At 42.5% G+C, this 21,496-nt stretch overlaps 1 protein-coding gene across 1 annotated transcript in view; it reads right to left on the reverse strand.

The window, feature by feature from the left end:
- LOC145408781 (protein white-like) overlaps positions 1–21,496 on the reverse strand; it is a 282,276-nt gene that overhangs the window by 24,269 nt on the left and 236,511 nt on the right. Inside the window, exon 5 of the mRNA XM_080279431.1 lies at positions 11,744–11,982. Within this exon, the coding sequence (XP_080135557.1) occupies positions 11,744–11,982 (239 nt within the window). The remainder of the gene's footprint in view (positions 1–11,743; positions 11,983–21,496) is intronic.

Consider the following 21,496-nt stretch of genomic DNA (forward strand, 5'->3'; position numbering starts at 1 on the left):
TGTGTGATGGGTAAGGGCCGAGGGGGTGTCTCAGTGTCAGTGGGTGGAGAGTTGGAGTTCACATTCATTGGTTCATTGGTCTCTTATCACCATTTACGGGACTGAGGCGCCCAGTAGACGTCCCCTTCACCCTTTCCACCAACTTGGGTGATGGGGACATTGTTATGACTGATAAATTGATGGCTTTCTTGAGAGAGACCGGACTAATCAGAGTGATGTGTCTGTTCTACTATATGGTTATGGTTTTTATGGACTGTAAATATGTATATATTGTACCGTACTATTAATTAGGGTTGGCAGTTGACATATTTGAAATAGTTCCTCCCCCTACTGATCTATTTCTAATATAGATGTCCCCTACATTAAACCCCGTTCCTCGACTGACAATCACCAGCTGATGAGTGCAAGTGTGCAATATAGAAAGGTGTTGTGCACTTGCAGTCGATGGTGGTCTGTTGGCCGAGGTACTTCACTTTTTTGTACAAATTATGTAAACAGATTATAGCATATTGTTCAAGTTGTGCTAATTAGGGCCGACAGCTGATGTATATGGAAATGTTCCTGACTCGTCTGGTTCTCTTTCATATATTGATGTCCCCTATATTAGGTTGTGCCTTGACTGACAGTCACCAGGTGATGAGTGCAGGTATGTAATGTAGAAAAGCATTACATATTTGCAGTCGATGGTGTTCTCTTGGTCAGGGTATTTTTACCATTAGTGTAGCAGCAGGTGTAGTGTTCATGTGTGGTTTCTGAGAGGAATAAAAACAAAACAGAAGTAATCTAATAGCTGTTGATAAAAAAAAAAAAAAAAAAAAAAACATAGCTAGCAAGCATAAAAAATGTTTGTACACTACGGGAAAAATAACATAAGTGAGCAAGGCTGACGGCGGTTCAGCACGCAGGTGGGTACAATGTAATTTTTTGCATTTTTCTCGAAAATTATTAAGTCTACGATCAACGTTGTAGTCTCAAATGAGGGTCGGTGAAATTCTGCATAGGATGATGAAATAAAAACATAACACTGGAGAGAAAAGTTTTTTGCTAGAGCTCCCCTAGTAAAAAATCTATTGTCTGTCAGAAATGGGTTTTACGTTTTTGCATATTACTCGAACCATACCCCGTATCAAAGTGTGACCCCTGGCATTAGAAAGCTAATAAAATGATCTTTCGATTGATGGTACAACATGTAGAGATTGATTAGTAAACATTCTAGTTATGATATTGGGAAGTGAGATGAATGTTCCCAAATGATTATTCACACTGTCCTAACGTACATAGTTTTTTTTTTTTTTTTTTGCTTATCGTGTAGAACAAACATCGACGAATAGGGATATGTGGGTTTTGTGGCAAAATGAATATATTTGGGTGGTGAAAATAAGCTGAGAATACACTTGTTTGGAGCGCGCAGCAGGCAGTGGGGGGTGGGGAGAAAAACGATGTGGAACATGAAACTTTCCAAAACTTATCGTGAGCAAAAGGGTTAATAAGTGTAAAGCGTTAAACATTCATTTCATTCATTGCCAGACGCCATGTATCCCAAACGGGGTGGAAGTAAAAAATGTAAGAGCTAGTTATAACATGAATAATGTCCAAATTGGTTGGGTAAATGATGAAAATGACTTAGGAGTTATAATAACAAACAATTTGAAACCAAAAAAAACAATGTACAGAAGCTGTGAAAAAATCAACAGATTGATTTGATTCGTAAGTAGAGCATTTGATTATAAATCCGAATGTAATATCGTCTTCACTTTGTATAATTCCTTAGTGAGCCTGCACTCGGAGTATTGCATTCAATTCTGGTCACCGTATTATAAAATGGACATGGTGAAACTTTTAATACTACAGCAGAGGATGACAAAGATGATACCTAGATTGAGAAATAAACCATATGAGGAACATTTAGAAGCCATGAATCTCTTTACCCTTACTAAATGGAGGTTACGAGGAGATTTAATTCAAGTATTCAAAATATTCAAAAGACATGACAACATGGCAATCGAAAAATACTTCACAGTTGTTCACTCCAATTGTAGTAAAGGCAGTGGGTAAAAACTAATTGGCAAACGATTTCGGTCGCATGAAGCTAAGCATTTCTTCTTTAGTCGAGTTGTAAAAATATTGAACAAATTGCCCTCCATTGTAGTAAACTGTAATACAGTACTGATTTTTAAAGGTTGCTTGGATACGTATCTGTTGTCTAACCCTCAGCTTAATATGTTTACACCTGAATAAAACACGTGTGTGTGTGTGTGTGTGTGTGTGTGTGTGTGTGTTTTATATCTATCTATCTATCTATCTATACACACACACACACACACACACACACACATATATATATATATATATATATATATATATATATATATATATATATTATACACTATATACGTAGGCTGCTTCCCCCAAGAAAAGGGAGGTAGCCGAGACAGGACGACACACTCCCAGTTTACTCATCCACTCAAACACATTCATTCGCATCTTAGCCCCAAAGGGGAGAAGGGACAGATCCTCACCGCACCACACCGCCGAAGGGTCAACTGCGCAGTGCAATCAGTTACATCCATAGCAGGGCCCGACAGCAGAGCTGGTTTACCCCTGCCACATCATAATAGACCCATCCCCTTACCCGCACTTGACCTGATCAGCTGATCAGACCAAATGCGGGAGAATATCCCTTCAGGGTTGCGTCATCATTTATCAATTCAGAATTTCTCTCCATTTATTTCTGTCATGCACAGCCACTTTTCCTTGCTCAACAGACATGCCTCTCGCATCCAGCGCTCTCTTCACACTGTCCATCCATCCTATTCGTGGTCTCCTTCTCAGCCTTACACCTCTCACATCAGATCTAGTTATCATTTTCACCAATCGCTCATTATCCATTCACTCCATATGTCCAAACCATCGCCACACCCTCTGCTCAACTCGATTAGCCATCTCCCGAACAACTCCAGTTCTCCTTCGCACTTCATCATTTCTCACTCGATCCATACGCGTCACTCCACACATGCTCCTCATCTCCATTACATTCAAACTTTTCCTCTCTGCTACACCCATATTCCATTGTTCAGCCCCATATAACGCAGTCAGTACCATAACACCCTCATACAGCCTTTTCTTCACATCCATTCTAAGCGAACGACATCTAAACACTTTTTTCATTCCTCCCAGCACTTTCCTACTTCATTCATTCCAAACCTCACTTCTGCATCTATTCTTCCATCCACAGCAACATGTGACCCTAAATACTTAAAACACTCTACCTCCTCAAGCAACTCACCATTCAAAACTATATTCATCCTTCTACCATCTACCAACCTCATACACTTCATCACTTTACTCCTATTCTCATTTACTTTCAATTTCCTCCTTTCATAAACTCTTCCAAACTCCTCTACCAACTGTTTTAATCTCTCCTCTGAATCAGCCACCAGTGCAGTATCATCTGCAAACAGCAGCTGCTTCAGATTCCACTCTCTACCATGAACATTCACCAGACTCAGACCTCCACCTAACACTCTTGCATTCACCTCCCTTACAGCACCATCCATATAAATATTTAACAATCAAGGCGACATCACACAACCCTTCCGCAGCCCCACTCTTATGGGAAACCAATCACTCACAGTATTTCCCAATCTTACACACGCTCCACTATTTACATAAAAGCTTTTCACCCCTTTTAGTAACATACCATCAAGTCCATACAATCTTAAAATAGTCCATAAACCCTCCCTATCAATTCAATCATACACTTTCTCTAAATCCATGAACGCCCATAACACATCCTTGCCTTTTGCTAAATATTTTTCACACACTTGTCTCACAGCAAACACCTGATCCACGCATCCCCTCCCTCTCCTAAAGCCACACTGCTCATCACCAATCACTCCCTCTGTACCCTCTCTAACTCTCATAATTAACACTCTAACATACACCTTACCTACAACGCTCAACAGACTTATACCTCTAAAGCTAGTACATTCATACTTATCACCCTTGCCTTTATACAATGGGACCACACAAGCACTTGCCCAGTCAATTGGCACCATACCTTTCACAAAGCACACATTCAACAATCTTACTAACCAGTCAACAATAGTTTCTCCACCACCCTTCAGGCATTCCACAGCACACCCATCCATACCTGCAGCTTTCCCTGTTTTCATTTCCTTTACTGCCTCCTGCACTTCCTCCTTCATGATCAAAGTATCATTCAACTCTCCCAACACATTTATTCCCTGTACCCTTCCATCCGCAACAATCTCAGCCTCCCTTTCCTCTTCTACATTTAAGAATCTTTCAAAATACTCCGCCCATTTCTTCCTTACTGCATCCATCTCAACATCCTTCCACCCTCTGCTTTTACTTGTTCTTCCTTTCCAGACTCTCCCTTTTGCACCCTTTTCACCTCCTTCCAAAACATTTTCTTATTATGTTGAAAATTCTCAGTCAACCGCATACCCCACCTCTCATCTGCTGTCACTTCAGCATCACGCACAGCCATTCTCGCGCTATTCCTCTTTTCCTTATACGTCTCATATGACACCTCATCCTTCCTCTGCAGCCACACTTCATATGCATGTCTCTTCTCAGCCACAGCCATACTTCTTTCTTCACACCACCATTCACATCCTTTTCTTACACCACCACCCACATGTCTCACACCACACACCTCTTCCGCATATTACATCACACCACAGCACTCTTAAACAACTGCCACTCCTCCACACTGCCGTTTTCCTGATCTTTCAGTGCGTTCCACTCATCTTTCAACTTCTGATACTCAATCATTTTCTCTCTTTTATCCAACTCATTCACTTTCAACACCTCCCTGCCACACCTAACCCTCCTAGCTCTCACCCATCTCTTACCTACTCTTAACTTTCCCTCCAACAGGTAGTGGTCAGACATACCTCCACCCTCCCCTCTCAGAACTCTCACATCCAACAATCTTCCTATTACATTCCTAGACACAACCACATAATCCATCAATGCTCTATCAACAACCGTTCCACCCTCCTGTCTCACCCATGTATACTTATATATATATATATATATATATATATATATATATATATATATATATATATATATATATATATATATATATATATATATTTATCTATATATCTCATCTTAAATGTCGGGACCAAACGCCTAGCCCCGGGCTCCTACGCTCCTCATGGGGCAATGTAGGATTGGATGATGGATGGATGGATGGATGGATGGATATATATATATATATATATATATATATATATATATATATATATATATATATATATATATATATATATATATCATCCACTCACTTGATGTAGTGCTGCCTACTTCTCGCCTAGCCTTTATCATTCTTTTTTTGTTCCTGCCCTCCTCTCTTGCTATTTCTCCCATCTTTCCCGTCACTTCTTATTGCTTTTCTTTCCTTTACTGGTGGCTTTACATTGAGTGACAAGACAAATGGTTTCCTGTAAGTCAAGAAACCATTTACAACACTGGGTGGTAACCATATAACCAAACCATATGTGCTCCCTACGTGTCAACAAGTGGGTTGGTGGTGGGTTAATGCCCCTCCCTGTCAAACCAATAACTCAAAGTCAAATGGCCACCCCTTACGGGATTATGGTGTCTGGCAATAGATATATATATATATATATATATATATATATATATATATATATATATATATATATATATATATATAGATATATATATATATATATATATATATTAGGGTGGTCCTAAAGTATATAGAGAAAACTGAATATTGGAAATCTTCACGGGCCAACCCTTAGTATTGTGCCAGTTATATAAATACACGGCACATAAAGGTTTTGTGTAGATTGCTCAAATAACTCTGGTGACCCAACGGCCCTGAAGTTATTCCCTAGTGTATATAGCAGAATTGGACCATATTCGTGGAAGCCTTTCATTGATCCGCGAGAAGGCGTGGTCATGGCTGGAGAGGTGGGAAAAGGACGAGGAGGGAGGAGAGAAGACGCGGTGAGGCCTGGGCTGGTGGGGGTAGGGCGAGGGGGGGGGAGGAACTGGTCAGTCAGTATTGCATCATTCCCCCTTTAACTAGCCTAGCGAACGGTCATTTTGTGCTTTACAAAGGTAAAAATCATAGTCTTTCACCTGAAAATTTTTTCCAGGGGTGAGTCATTCTCAAGGTTTGATTGGAGTGGCTACAGCTTGCAAACAGCCTTCTTTCAAGGAGGATGACGACCACGACAAATGTAAGGAAGAGAAGGAAACCAGGTAAAAGCCCAAGATCTGGTAGGATGGACAGCCCCTAACCCAGCACACATGTGGTAAGTTGCCATCAGTTGGTGAGAACCCCCGGTAGCTGTTCCATTATCTTTGGAAGGAAAAGTGGATCCCACCGGATGCTGCAATAATCATGGACTCTGAGGTCGCTGGATTCTGGTACTGTGCCAGAATTCCAGTGACACAGAGCAAGCCCAGGATTCTAAAAGAGGAAAATCTCTACGAGCAACAGGAAGGACAGGAAGACGGAGGTGGAAGAAGGGAAGTGAGCTGACTTCAGACTGAAGCTGAAGAACCTCTTCTACTTGGTGCACATGGATGCCAGGAAGCTGCTGAGGAATGAAGAGGACATGGCGTTTCCAAAAGCTCAAAGGAAGGAAGGCCCCCAAGCCATTATGCTCGGTAATGACCAGAAGCTGTTCGATGCTGAAGCAAAGAAGCATGAGAGAAAGGAAGCTTCCCAAGTTCGGGAACTACAAAAGCAACAGCGGCTAGCAGCAATGGAAGCTTCTGTTGAGTTGGAGGACTCTGAAAAAGGCGAAGAAAACAATGACCCTGTTCCCTGACCATCCATGTCAGCTACAACATTCTCACCCAAACGGCCACGATCCTGATCTCGTGAGTTGTCTAATGCTCTGGACCACACGAAGACCAGCAACCACAATGCCGTCCATATCTTGGCTGCTGCAGTATCAGTGTATGGCAAGGCCTTCAATTATGGCTTTGAACTGGCAGAGCATCCATGAGGGGCAAATCAAGGCTTGTGACGAACAAGCGGTAGCTCTGCGCTCGTCCTTTAATCCTGGTGTTCCCCCCACTATTCACCCGGACAGTAATTGGTTGCTGATGAACCTGACCAAGAAAAGTTCGAATATTTATGTATCCTGATGATGTCTGGGGAGGGAATTGTGAAGCTGCTGAAAGTCCACAAACTGCAATCAGGAGCAGGAGCTGACTTGGTGGAGATGATATTTGCTTCCCTGCAAGAATGGGACCTGGTGGATTTGGCAACAAATACGACCTTTGACACAACTCCTAGCAACACCAGAATTCGCCCTGGGGCCTGCATTACCCTACGGGAAACAATCAGTGAGATCGACATCCAGAAAGTCTTCACAGTCTGCACTAGCATCATCACATTATGGTCGGACATCTCTCTCTCTTAATGCATTTCAAGTAGGGATTGACCTCAGTTGCAGCTGATTGCTTCGAGCTGCTCACCAACCTTCCTACCCATTGTGACGAGGTCATCACCTGCCATCTTCAGCTCACTGCCCAACAGGCAAGGGAGTGTTACTGGGAGTTGCTTGAGCTCATGGAGATCATCTTTAGTGGAGTTCCTTCTCGTGGCTTCCACATTTCGCGGCCTTGCACCTACCACATTCTCCACTGGATGCCCAATCTCATCTACTCATCCAAGATTTACCTCTTTTGCAGGCAGATGAAGCTCACTGTGGGAGAGGGTGCCACATTCGAGTGGTTTGTCATATTTGTCTCCATGATTTACGTCCCATACTGATTCATAGCACCAGTTCTTTGCTCTGCTAAAAATAATTTCATCTGTAGTAAATGCTTTCAACTCTCCAACTCAAATTCTTCCTGCTCCTTCTGGCACCTTGCCAAAAATCTTTCTAACAACTTTACCTCATCATCCTCCCCTCCTCTTTTCTACTCTAATGGTTCTGTAGCGATTTCTTCTACTGATAAAGCAGATCTCTTTGCACAGACTTTCTCCTCCAATTCCACCTCAGACGATTCCGGTGCTGTTCCTCCATCACTTCCTGCCTCTGACTTCCTCATGGCTGACAGTAAATTTTCTTCAGCTGATGTATTTTCTGCCATCACAGGCCTCAATACTAACAAGGCATATGGGCCTGATGGAGTCCCTCTTGTTGTCCACAAGAACTGTGCTTCTGTGCTTACACCCTGTCTAGGTTAACTCTTTCGCCTTTGTCTTTCAACTTGTACCTTTCCTTCTTGCTGGAAGTTTGCTCTCATTCAGCCAGTCCCAAAGAAGGGTGACCATTCCTAACTCTCTAACTATCGTCCAATTGCTTTAACATCCTGTGTTTCAAAAGTTTTTGAGTCTATTCTTAAGAGAAAAATTTTAAAGCATCTTTCCTGTCACAACCTTCTTTCTGATCGTCAGTATGGGTTCTGTCAGGGACGCTTCACTGACGATCTTCTCACCTACCTTTCACGCTCCTGATCATCTTCCTTTTGGGACTTTGACAAAAGCTTTGCCATTGCACTTTACATCAAAGGCTTTTGATTGAGTCTGGCATAAATCTTTAATTTCCAAACTGCCCTCTTACGGTTTCTATCCTTCTTTCTGTGCCTTCATCTGTAGCTTCCTTTCTGGTCTTTCTGTAACTGTTGTTGTAGACGGCCATCGTTCCTCTCCTAGACCTATCAACAGTGATGTTCCTCAGGGATCTGTCCTATCACCAACTCCCTTTTACTCATCAATGACTTTCTAAGCTGTACATCTAACCCTATCCACTCGTACACTGATGATTCCACCCTTCATCTTTCCATTCGGTTCCTGCAACATCCATCTCAGCATTTACTTCAACAAACAAGTGATGAGGATATGGCACACCTAATGTCTGACTTGGCTCGTATCTCTGATTGGGGTAAAAATAATCTTGTTCTTTTTAATGCATCAAAAACTCAGTTTTTATGCCTACCAACCCGACACAATCTTCCACATGAGTGCCCACCATGGTTTAAAAATATCCAGCTCAATCCTGCATCATCCATAAACATGCTTGGTGTTTCATTTACTCGGGACTTATCTTGGAAAGATTATATTGCATCTCTTGTAATATCTGCTTCCAAGAGATCAGGTGTGCTTAGCCGATATCGTAACTTCTTTACTCCTGCTCATTTGTTGACTTTATACACGGTTTTTATTCTCTCCTGTGTAGAGTACAGCTCTCACGTGTGGGGAGGCTTCCCACATACAGCTTTTCTCAATAGGGTGCAGTCAAAGGCTTTTTGTCTCATTAACTCTCCTCCTCTTACTGGCTCCCTTCAACCTCTGCCTCTTCCCCGCACTGCTGCATCTTTATCTCTTTTCTATCGCTGCTTCAATGGTCACTGCTCCTCTGAACTGTCTGCTTGCATCTCTCCACCCCTACAATGGGTGCGTAATGCACCAGTCCAGCAGCAAACTCTCATCCTTTTTTTGTCCAACTCTCTAATGCAAGAGTTAATCGTTACTCCCAGTCCTTCATTTATGCAACAGGTCAACTCTGGAACTGTCTCTCTGTCTGTGTTTCCTACTTCCTATGATCTCCAGTCTTTCAAATGCAATGTTTACAGGCATCTCGAAATGAACGGATCTTGAATTTGGCTCTCTTTTGTATTGTTTTTGTCTTTTTCTTGAAAGGAACAGTTTGCGGCCTCCTAGCCTCTGGTTCATTCTTCCTCGCATTAAAGAAAAAAAATCATGGTGTTGCTGACACAAAGACAATGAGTGACCGAACAGACTGTGAAGTGCCAACCAGTATTACGCAAGGACTCATAATCTGACAGGATGGGGTACTCTCTCTCTCTCTCTCTCTCTCTCTCTCTCTCTCTCTCTCTCTCTCTCTCTCTCTCTCTTTCTTTTTCTGTCTGTCTGTCTGTCTCTTGGATTATAATGGTAGATATATTCGTATATATGAACTTGGCCAACATTAATGAAATATCCTTAAATTTTGATGTACTGTATTTTCACATTCCCCCTCCCCCCTTGTCTAGAAACACCAAAAGTTTTCTGAAACACAGAGGGGGCACAATACCTCAGTGATAAGACTTGCTTCACGACCGTATGGTTGGAAGTTCGAGCCCGCACACGGTAGCTTATTTCTGGTGAGAGATGTAGCGGTCTCTCCAACGATCTCTCCTTGCCCTGCAGAGCTATATTTATTTATTTTTTTTTTTTTATGTGTCCGACGCTGGGCAAAGGCTTCTGGGCCTATTTCTCGGGGGCAGTGACCTATCCCAAGGCCCAGTAGTCCTCCTACACCTCCATATGTCACCACTTCGGCACTAACACCCACCATCCATATTGAATACATGCTAAGGGTGTCTCGTACAGGACTGGTGTATTGGTATTAGCGGGGGTGTTTTTACAACATGTAGGCGGGTCATCTGGTAGATCAGGAAAGTCTGCTTTTAAGAAATTCAAATTCTTAAACTGTTCCCTGCCCCAGCAGGGATTCGATCCTGAGTCCGTTAGGACTGCAGGCCGCCTCTCTACCGATTCAACCACCGCCTCCCCCTCTGGTTCACTGGTCCGAGCTTGGGGGATTCACTGTCTAATATAGGAAAATTCCCCTGTACCTGATGTCACTGAGGTGTATAGTATGTGGTCTGGTGGCTGACCAAAACTGCTAGCCAGCAAATAGGGGATGCCACGTACAGCCAGTTTTGGCGTTTGTGCAAAAGCTTACATAAATTTTGGCATGTGCCAGATAAATTGCCATTTCCATTAACTTCTGAATAATTATACCCTGAAAAGACCAAACAAAAGTTGTGTAAATGCTACCGTACAGCTAAGTTTCAACACCTGGTAATTCTGGCTCTCATGCGTCTTATGGCATCATGCGCAGAATGGGACAGCTTTCAGCTAGAAGTCTCCCGACCGGTTTCTTTTGAGCCCATGGTATTACGCACATAAATTACTGTTGTGTTGAGGGGATGGTTTACTCACCGTTACCAATTGATACTCTGCATTAGTTTCCATGTCCCATAACTGTTTTCGGTCTTTACAGTGTTTTTCTTTTATTATATTAACTGATTCCATGGTTGATTAACAGTGTCATGAATCAGTTAAACTACCTGCGTTCCCCATAACAACAGAATAGCTGTCCTTACAACACTCAAAACAGGAGGGCGCAATTTATGTCACAACGCTTGCTCATAACATTTCATAACTCTTACCGTGGCATAATGTAATATGAGAAGCAGACAATACAGATCAGCCAAAGAACTATGAAACCTGGGTGCTCATCATGATCACCTGTTGGAAGTAAACATTATAATCACTGACGAAAATTGCCGGGACAGAAATTTTGACAACATGAGAAATATCATCTATGTCACTAATGTGGTAGTAAGTTACCTTTTACTGTATACTGAAGTTCATTCACTTTAGCTCTGCACAGCTTTCCATCCTTTCATGCCTTTTCCTGTTCCTCAAAAACAATAAAGTCAATTCAGCACCAGTGCATCCTTTCCACAGGACATCTTTGTGATTACCACCTTATTCTAGTGTTAATCTATTGTCATAGTTCAGCATTCATATGTATAAGTGGCAATATTAGTCTAGTTAAAGTGAACAAAGTAAAATCGAAACCGAAAACACTGAATCGAATTCATTACAAGACACTGACAGGAACTAGTTATCACGAGAAAAAGAAGCACTGAAAGTGTATATATTTTCATTTGCACACCCAGGTGGATAAAATCTTACTCTGTGAAGAACTGGCGAGCTTCATCCATGCGACCCAAGAAGGCAACCCTGCCCTCGGCCATGAGCAGGATGCGGTCGAACATGGTGTAGATATCGGAGCTCGGCTGGTGGATGGTGGAGATGATGGCCCTACCACTGTCTGCCATGTTCTTCAACACTGTCACCACAGTCTCTGCCATGAATGAGTCCAGGCCGGAAGTGGGCTCGTCACAAAACATGAGAAGTGGGTTGGTCAGCATCTGCAATAGCCATATATGAGGTTAACATGTTGCTCATCCCAGCACTGAATCTTTTTAACCTGAAACTGATCCCACCAATGCCACACTGGATCGTGCTAAAGACATTTTGCACAAGCTGCAAAGGTTTCTTTGTTGTATTTAATAAACTATATAACCACATTTTTTTTAACAGTTCATATTTATGTAGAGTTTAATTATGTATGCAATATTAATCAAACAGCTTGATGCATAAGCGAAAACTTCTGTAACTCTTCTATAGTTGGTGACAACATTATTCTGTAATACCCACTGACTGTTGGCTACTGAGGCCTGAGAACTGCTTTCATTCAAGACTTTCTGTAGATGTGAGTGGATGAGGATGTACAAAGTAAGGCACGATCGAACCCCAATCGCTGTCTGCATGAACGTCTCGGGCAATGATTCCCTGGACACGACCAACGAATGTATTGTAGGAGATAGGTACTGCATGAAACTAGTCAGAGGTAAGGCGTTATTTTATGTGTTATTAAAGTTATGAACCAAGGCCTACGTTATTATCAAAGTTGTAATCCAAGACATGTGCTATTATATCTCTGGTGGAGGAGGCATTAAGTGATTGGTCCATCCAGCTGCGTACGTGTGTGCTTAGGTCCATGCATCAGTAACATTCTTGTGTGTGCGATGTCTCCTGAACCCATCAACGGATTACCACCAACTTTTGCCAGTTATGCTGTATCGGAATATGATTTAGCCTATTGGGTCAGCTAGTTGAAGGGGTAAAAGGCCAAAGTCATGTGAGGTCAACTTAGTTTATCATTGTGGGTGCGGTATCTCCTGAACCTCTCCACGGATTTCGACCACACTTTTGTCAGTGATACAGCGTGAATGCATGATGAACAACTTAGGTCAGCAAGGTCATGGGTTCAAAGATCAAGGTCATATGGATGGATATTGACCAAACTTTTGTCAGTGATAGCGTGAGAAGGGACGATGAACTGATAAAGCTGGCAAGGTCAAGGGGTCAAAGATCAAGGTCATATGCAATCGACTTAGTCTCATTTGAACCCATAATGAACCCTATCATGGAAGTTGTATGGCGAGTCCATGCATAATGCTTGACAGTGGCATACTGAACGATGCATTGTATCAACAGGTCGGAGCCAGAGTTCTCGGTATTTCATTATCAATGTTCTGGTCCAAGCCATGTGTTATTATCAAAGTTGTGGTCCTAGGCATGTGTTATAATCATAGTTATGGTTGAAGACGTATTATAGTATCAAGGTTATGGTCCAAGGCATGTGTATCAAAGGTTTGGTCCAAGGCATGTGTTATTATCAGAGTTGTCGTCATGTGCTATTCTTGAATCTATAGTCAGAGTCATGTGTTATCAAAGCTATGAACCAATGCATTTGTTCTATCAAAGTTTTGATCCAAGGCATGTGTTATTATCAAAGTTATGGACCAATGCTGGAAGTTTGCTCTCATTCAGCCAGTCCCAAAGAAGGGTGACCGTTCCCAACCTTCTAACTATCGTCCATTTGCTTTAACATCCTGTGTGTCAAAAGTTTTTGAGTCAGTATCACAATCTTATTTCTGATCGTCAGCATGGGTTCCGTTAGGGATGCTCCACTGGCGATCTTCTCACCTACCTTGCAGACTCCTGGTCATCCTTCTTGCGGGACTTTGGCGAAAGCTTTGCCATTACACTTGACATCTCGAAGACTTTCGACCGAATCTGGTATAAATCTTTAATTTCCAAACTGCCCTCTTACGGTTTCTATCCTTCTATCTGTACCTTCACCTATAGCTTCCTTTCTGGCCGTTCTATAGCTGCTGTTGTAGAAGGCCATCGTTCTTCTCCTAGATCTATCAACAGTGGTGTTCCTCAGCGTTCTGTCCTATCACCAACTTTCATCCTTTTATTCATCAATGACCTTCTAAGCTGTACACACAACCTTATCCACTCGTACGCTGATAATTCCACCCTTCACCTTTCCATTGGGTTCCCGCAACACCCATCTCAGCAGTTACTCCAGCAAACAAGGGATGAGGCTATGGCACACCTAATGTCTGATTTGGTTCGTATCTCTGACTGAGGTAAAAATTATCTTGTTGTTTTTAATGGATCAAAATCTCAGTTTTTACATCTATCAAACCGACACAGTCTTCTACAGGAGTGCCCTCTAATGTTTAACAATATCCAGCTCAATCCTGCATTATCCTTAAACATTCTTGGAGTTTCATTGACTCAGGACTTATCTTGGCAAAATCATTTTGCATCTCTTGTAAAATCTGCTTCCAAGAGATTAGGTGTTCTAAGCCGACTCCGTACCTTCTTTACCCCTGCACAGCTGTTGACTTTATACACGGATTTTATTTGTCCCTGTTTAGAGTACAACTCTTATGTGTGGGGAGTCTCCCCACATACAGCTCTTCTCAATAGCGTGGAGCCAAAGACTTTTCGTCCCATCAGCTCTCTTCCTCTTACTGGCCCCCTTCAACCTCTGTCTCTTCGCCGCACTGTTGCATCTTTATCTCTTTTCCATCACTGCTTCAATTGTCACTGCTCCTCTGAGCTGTCTGCTTGCATCCCTCCACCTCTACAGTGGGTGCAACAAATTCTCATCCCTTTTCTGACCAACTCTCTCATGCAAGAGTTAACCGTCACTCCCAGTCCTTCATTTATGCAACAGGTCAACTCTGGAACTGTCTCCCTTTGTCTATATTTCCTACTTCCTATGATCTCCAGTCTTTCAAACGCAGTGTGTCCAGAAAACTCGAAATGAACAGGTCTTGAATTTGGCTCTCTATTGTATTGTTTTTGTTTTTTCTTGGAAGGAACGGCTTGCGGATTCCTGGCCTTTGGTTCCTTCTTTCTTGCATTAAAAAAAAAAATATCAACAAAGTTTTGATACATGGCATGTGTTATTATGAAAGTTATGGACCAATGGATGTGTTATTATCAAAGTTCTGGTTGAAGGCACGTATTATTATCAAAGTTGTGGTCCTAGGCTGGGAATATTTGTGCAGGCGTTGATCTCGCTGTCGGTCGTTGAAAGGGTGAAAGAGAACTGGTGCTCAAGCGCCGTTTTAGCTGATGGTGGTGTAAGCACTTCCTGCATCAATCAGCATGATTGTGGATTTGTTGGTAGGGGTTACGATCTGGTACATGGTAAAGACAGCAAGAATACGAGGAAGAAAAGAGATATGGAAGGAGGTAAATGGGTCAGTGTCAATGTTCTAACAGGGCTGATTTATTATCCTTTATTTAGAGATAAGTCGATCCAGGTTAGAGCACTTGTATCAAGCTTCCAGTCGTTCATCCGTTTGCAAGAGATTTCCATTATCGATCATCTCAGACAAAAGGGTGAAGACGGGGATCTACCATGGCAAAATGATCTGTCCTTTGGGCTGTGATGCTGACAGGGTCTTTACAGCAACAGCCATATGGCTTTCATGTGACACTCTATTCTCCATTTTCTTTCAGTATTTGCTTCTACGGTCTATTATTGTATTTATGAACCTAAAATCTTCCACCTCTTTCAGTCTCTTTCCATTAACCAGCATATTACGCCGTCTCCCCTTCTCTCTCAACAACCATGTTCTTACTCTAACATGCACTTTCATTCAGACTTTGTCACTCTGTTTTCAACGTTTTGAACATCTTCAAAAAATCATTTCGTTAATAGTAAGCAGCACAACATCATCAACACAGTAGATTTGATATCACCCACCCATCACGAACCATCATTATCTTTGCTTGTATCTCAGCAATCCTTGCTTTGATATATAAAATTAAATAACCACAGGAAAATCACACTCTTGACTCACTCCTACACTCTTACTAGAACAGTAAAGGTAACCAATAGGCATAAATTTTTTTTAACCAACTTACTTCATGTAGCCGCATGGTGATTCACTACAATGAGGTTTAAGAATAATGACAATACAAACGTTATTAATGAATGGATTTAAATGAAAGTCCGTACTTCAGTCTATGTCAGTCATATACTGCATTTGAAAAACTCTCCAACCTTGGATTTTAATGAGACATACACTCCCCACCAAAGGGAAGCTACCTTGCAGTGGTTGTGGGCCTTGCAGCGTGGTGTGTGGGAGCCCTTATTTTGGTTGCCTGGCTGCTTAGTTAGGACTGACATCCGTCAGTCTCGTGGACAAAGTGCTCCACAACCATCACCAGGTATTGTCACCCTGCCCCGATCATCTTTGGTCAATGAAGTTGCCTCGCTCCCCCACATGTTTTTCTGTGTGTGGCATCCCGTGATGCTAAAGAGACAAATTCCCTGGTGGGTGGGTGATGCCACATGATGTGCCCCACTGCTTTGCAACATACGTCTTTGATTGATTGGTGCGGCTAGATGGGCCGCTTGATCAATTCAATCGGCTGGCATCTCTTTGGTCAGGGTCAAGTGGGTACCATATGGCGTAGCACTCTATTGGTCAAAAGCTGCCATCTGGTTGTGTGGTGGTTACCCGTGTATTCTCTTCCATTCTCCCTGGGGCTGTTAGGCGTTCTATAACTTGCCGTTTTGCCTCCCCTTGCTGGGCTCCTTTGTAAGGGATTGGGGTATTTAAATCACTTCTTATAATCATATGGCACAATCATCCTCCAACATTAATCCTAGTGTGCAATGTGGTCATGCCCACGAATCATCTATCAGCCACATTTCTCCTCCTGCTGACCCTGGGCACTCCAGGGGATCCTGAATCTGAATCTCCTGTTGACGAACCCTGCAGATCTATTGGATCATCAAATGACTTACCCATTCCAGGAGTTGCCAGTCCTTCCACAGGCTCTAGGAGTTATGGGGTGCTAGGAGGACACTCCTCCTGATGTGCTGAGCATGATAACACTTGAACCATATCAGGTGAATGGAAACAAGGGAAAGTGGAGTTCTCAAGGAAGGGGCACCAATCCCTCTAAGAAAACATTCTGTTCTACGAAGCGAGATGATTCCTGTTGTCTTTATACCAGATGACTATGAGAAGTTCTCCGTCTTGAAACTGGCTGGCTTTGTTTGTTTTTTTTTGTTTTGTTTTTTAGAACAAAATACGTTTAAAGTCCACTGTGACCTGGTCAAGGCCTGTGGGTCATCTGAAAATGTTGTCCTATAGGCAGAAGGATCACTTCTTGTTGAGGTCAGGGATTCCAGTGAAACTGCTTGCATCCATGCCATGAAAAATTTGTCTTCCAGAAAAGTGGTGGTCACCTGTCATGGCACCATGAACCAGACGAAGGGAGTACTCTTCTCCATAGATTTTCTTGGATACTCTGAAGAGGACCTCCTAGAGGGGCTGCCAAACCAGCAAAGGTGAAATGTGAAAGGATCAGGAAGTGAGTAAAAGGGACCTTTAGACACACACACACCATCTCTTATAATGATGGTTGACTCAATACATTGCTCAACGTCCTCAACACAGCTTTCTACCATCTGTATGCCAAGGTTGAGGAGATGTTTCCATTGCCAGAGGTCTGAGTATGTCAGTCGGTCCTAATGTAAAAAATTGCAAGGTTTCCCATAAGTGTGATAACTGTGCTGGTGATTATCAAGGTGAGATTGATTGCCACCTCCCCTTTTATGTGAACTGCTGTTGTGCTCATCCAGCTTCCCTGCACCCATAATGACCAGTAGAAATTTGAGAGTGAGGTCCCCAAACCCATGAACGACTTTCTTTTGCAGCGGCAAAGGACAAGGTCAGGAGGGTGTTAATCCTCCTAAGATCACCTTTGCTTCCACTCTGTCATGTTGGCAGGAGGCAGAGCAGTGCAATAGAACAAATCCTATTGCTTCTCGTGCCTCTCAAAGCATTCATTCGTCACAGGCATTCCAGTCAGGGGGAGCCTCTGTTATTGCAACAACTTTGGTGGACAGTGTCTCCTCCATGGAGAGATCACTCGTGAGTAGGGTTGTCTTCCCACTTCCATGCATCCCTGCAGGCTGCATTCACAGTCCTGGCAAGGACATCAACAGCCAGATGTACGCTGCTGCCTTGTGCATCCTCTGAGCTTGACATTAGAAGTTAGGGGGCTGCTCCTACCCCACTTGACAAGGTTGTGACTCATTTAATAATGTGATTGTCTCTTTTAGGGCTACCAACTTGCAGGCTACCAAGCCGCCTAGACTGACTGTACCACCACCAGTCACCTCTGCATCATCACCTCCTAATGGTAGGTGGCAGGTAGTAAGGGGTGAGAGGAAAGGGAAGCAGCATCATGTTGCTTTCCAAACCTCATCACATAAAAAAGGAAACCAGCTGTTGGGCCCTCTGGGTCACCACTGCCACCCACCTGCAGTGTGTCCAAACAGAGTGTTTTCTATTCAGCAAAGAATGGGGCTGCCTAAAAGCTGGACCCACAAGTAATAGAAAACATTCATAATCATACAATAGAACTGTAGAGACCTGAGAGGTCTCTGGGAAGAGCTTCAACTTCTCTTAGCTGAGACCCATCCTGTCTGCATTTGTCGGCATAAGACTTTGTTGAGGGACCAGATATTTTCCCCACTGAGGGGAATATACTGGTATATTATCACCATCAACACTGCAGATGATCATCAGGGCGTGTGCCATCTTCTGCCATTTTGATGTGCTTGTAACACCATTCTTCCTATTGTCTGCCCAAATGGCACTGGGGAGTAAATACATAGTGTGTAATGTCTACCTCCCTCAAATTACCTTTGGCCTTTGAAAGGACCTTAATGGATTAGTTTGCCAGTTGCCCCGATTGTTCATATTCATCGGGGATTTGAATGGAAGGCATCCTTTCTGGGGGGTTGTGATATTCAGTCCACATGGGTCCCTCCTGTTGTCCTAAAGAACTCTTCTGTGCTCACACCCTGCTTAGGTAAACTCTTTTGCCTATGTCTGTCAACTTGTACCTTTCATTCTTGCTGGACAGTTGCTCCCAGTCAACCCGTCTCAAAGTTGGGTAACCACCTCCAGCCCTTTAACTATCGCCCAATTACTTTAACATCGTGTTTTTCTAATGTTTCTTATTCTATTCATGGCGTGTATATATATATATATATATATATATATATATATATATATATATATATATATATATATATATATATATATATATATATATATATATATATATATATATATAAGTAAAATAAAGTGCCTTTCCTGTCACAACCTTCCTTTCCGGTCGTCAGTATGGATTCTACCAGGGGTGTTCTAATGGCGATCTTCTCATCTACCTCTCAGATTCTTGGTCATCCTCCTTTTGGGGCTTTGGTAAAAGCTTTGCCATTGCTTTGGACATCTCAAAGGCTTTCAGGAGAGTCTGGAATAAATCTTTAACCTCCAAACTGCCCTCAGACAGTTTCTATTCTTGAATCTGTGCCTTCACCTCTAGCTTCCATTCTGATCATTCTCTAGTGCAGGGGTTCTTAACCTGGGGTCCATGAAACCCTTGGGGGTCCATGGATGGGCTTCAGGGGGTCCATAAAGGTCAGAATAATTGAGAACAATATAGCGATATTGCGTGATGCCATTTTGCATCATAAGCTGCCCCCCGCTAAAAAAAAAAAAAAAAAAAAAAAAAAAAATGAAGAGTCTTGAATAATTCTTGTGTTCACTGACACAAGCCTACCCTCGTCAGGCAAAGGGAACTATGGGTGCTCTGATTCCGTTTGCCACTACATGCCTTTGTGAGTCAGGGTTTTCAGCGATTGTTTCTATCAAAACGAAAAGTCAAAATCAACTGTATGTCAACAGTGACATGCGTGTTGCCTTATTAAAGACCACTCCACAATTACATCTTCTTATTTAGGCCAAACAACAACCCTTTCATTGAAATGAACTTTTGAGCAGAATTAAAGTTTTGTTTTGTTTAATTTGCACAGGTTGGATGCTTATTTTTTCATTGAATGGCCATTAGTTTTTGCATGAAAAAGAGTGAGAAACATAATTTTTTGTAAAGACTGTTCTATACTTTGTGTAAGTCATACACTACGTGAGGTAATTTTCAATAAAATGAAGTATATTCTTTGCATGGAAAATGCTGTGGTTATGTGCTTATGTGCATTTTTGTAGGGGTGGGTTCATAGCTTTCACCAGATTCTCGAAGGGGTCCGTGACTCAAAAACGGTTAAGAACCATTGCTCTAGCGGCTGTTGTTAACAGCCAACACTCCTCTCATAGAGCTACCAGTAGTGGTGTTCTTCAGGGTTCTGTCCTGTCACCAACTCCCTTCCTTCTATTCATCAATGACTTTCTAAGCTGTATATCGAACTCCAACCACTCATATGCTGATGACTCCATCCTTCACATTTTCATTTGCTTCCTACCGCAATTACTTCAGCACACAATTACTTCAGCACACAAGGGATCAGGCTATGGCAAACCTAATGTCTGACTTGGCTCATATCTCTGATTGGCGTACAAGTAATCTTGTTGCTTTTAATGCTCCAAGGACTCAGTTCATACATTTTTCAACCCATCAAAATCTTCTGTAGAAGTATCTTCTAATTTTTAACAAATCCAACTCAATCCTGCATCTTTAAACATGCTTGGGATTTCATTCTCTCGGGATTTCTTTGGGAAAGATCATATTGCCTCTCTTGTAAAATCTACTTCCAAGAGATTAGGTGTGCTAAGCTGACTCCTTGTCTTCTTTACCCCTTCACAGTTGTTGACTTTATACACGAGTTTTATTCAACTCTGTGTAGAGTACAACTCCCATGTTTGGGGAGGCTCCCCACACACCGCATTTCTCAACAAGGTGGAGTCAAAGGCTTTTTGTCTTATTAACTCTCTTCCTCTTACAGGATCCCTTCAACCTCTGACTCTTCACCTCACTGCTGCATCTTTGTCTGTCATATATCGCTACTTCAATGATCACTGTTCCTCTGAACTGTCTGTTTGCATCCCTCCACCACTCTGGCGGGAGCGTAGCACCCGTCTAGCAACAACTTCTCATCTTTTTTCTATCCAACTCTCTAATGCAAGAGTTACCCATGTCTCCCACTCCTTCATGCATGGAACAGGTCAACTCTGGAACTGTCTCTCTCTGTCTATATGACCTCCAGTCTTTCAAATGCAGTGTCAAGACATCTCGAAATGAACAGATCTTGAATTTGGCTCTATGTTATCTTGTTAATTTTTCATTTTTTCTTGGAGGGAACAACCCTATGGGCTTCTGGCCAGGTTCCTTCTTCCTTGCATTAAAAGAAATAAGTATATACTGGTTCGCTTGCAGTAATTGACCGCACCATCTTCACCTGAGTGTGCACTAGATTTCATGTGGATGATGTCATGTGATGATCTCCATGATAAGTATCACTATGCAGTCTTACCATGCACAGCTGGCAGTCCACCCACACCACAGGTTCCTCGTTGGTGTCTGGACCAGGTTGACTGGAACCTCTTTCGGGACCTACGAGTTCTTCAGTCACGGGAGGAAGAGTTTCTCAGTGCTAATGCGGCTGTACAATATTACACCTCTAATCTTTACCAACCAGGTGCGAGGGCAAATCCCAGAACAGCTGGCTACTTTCTTCGTAGG

Source organism: Coenobita brevimanus, chromosome 78, assembly GCF_032717465.1.
Source record: "Coenobita brevimanus isolate Jiangsu-jjx chromosome 78, ASM3271746v2, whole genome shotgun sequence".
Lineage (NCBI taxonomy): Eukaryota > Metazoa > Arthropoda > Malacostraca > Decapoda > Coenobitidae > Coenobita > Coenobita brevimanus.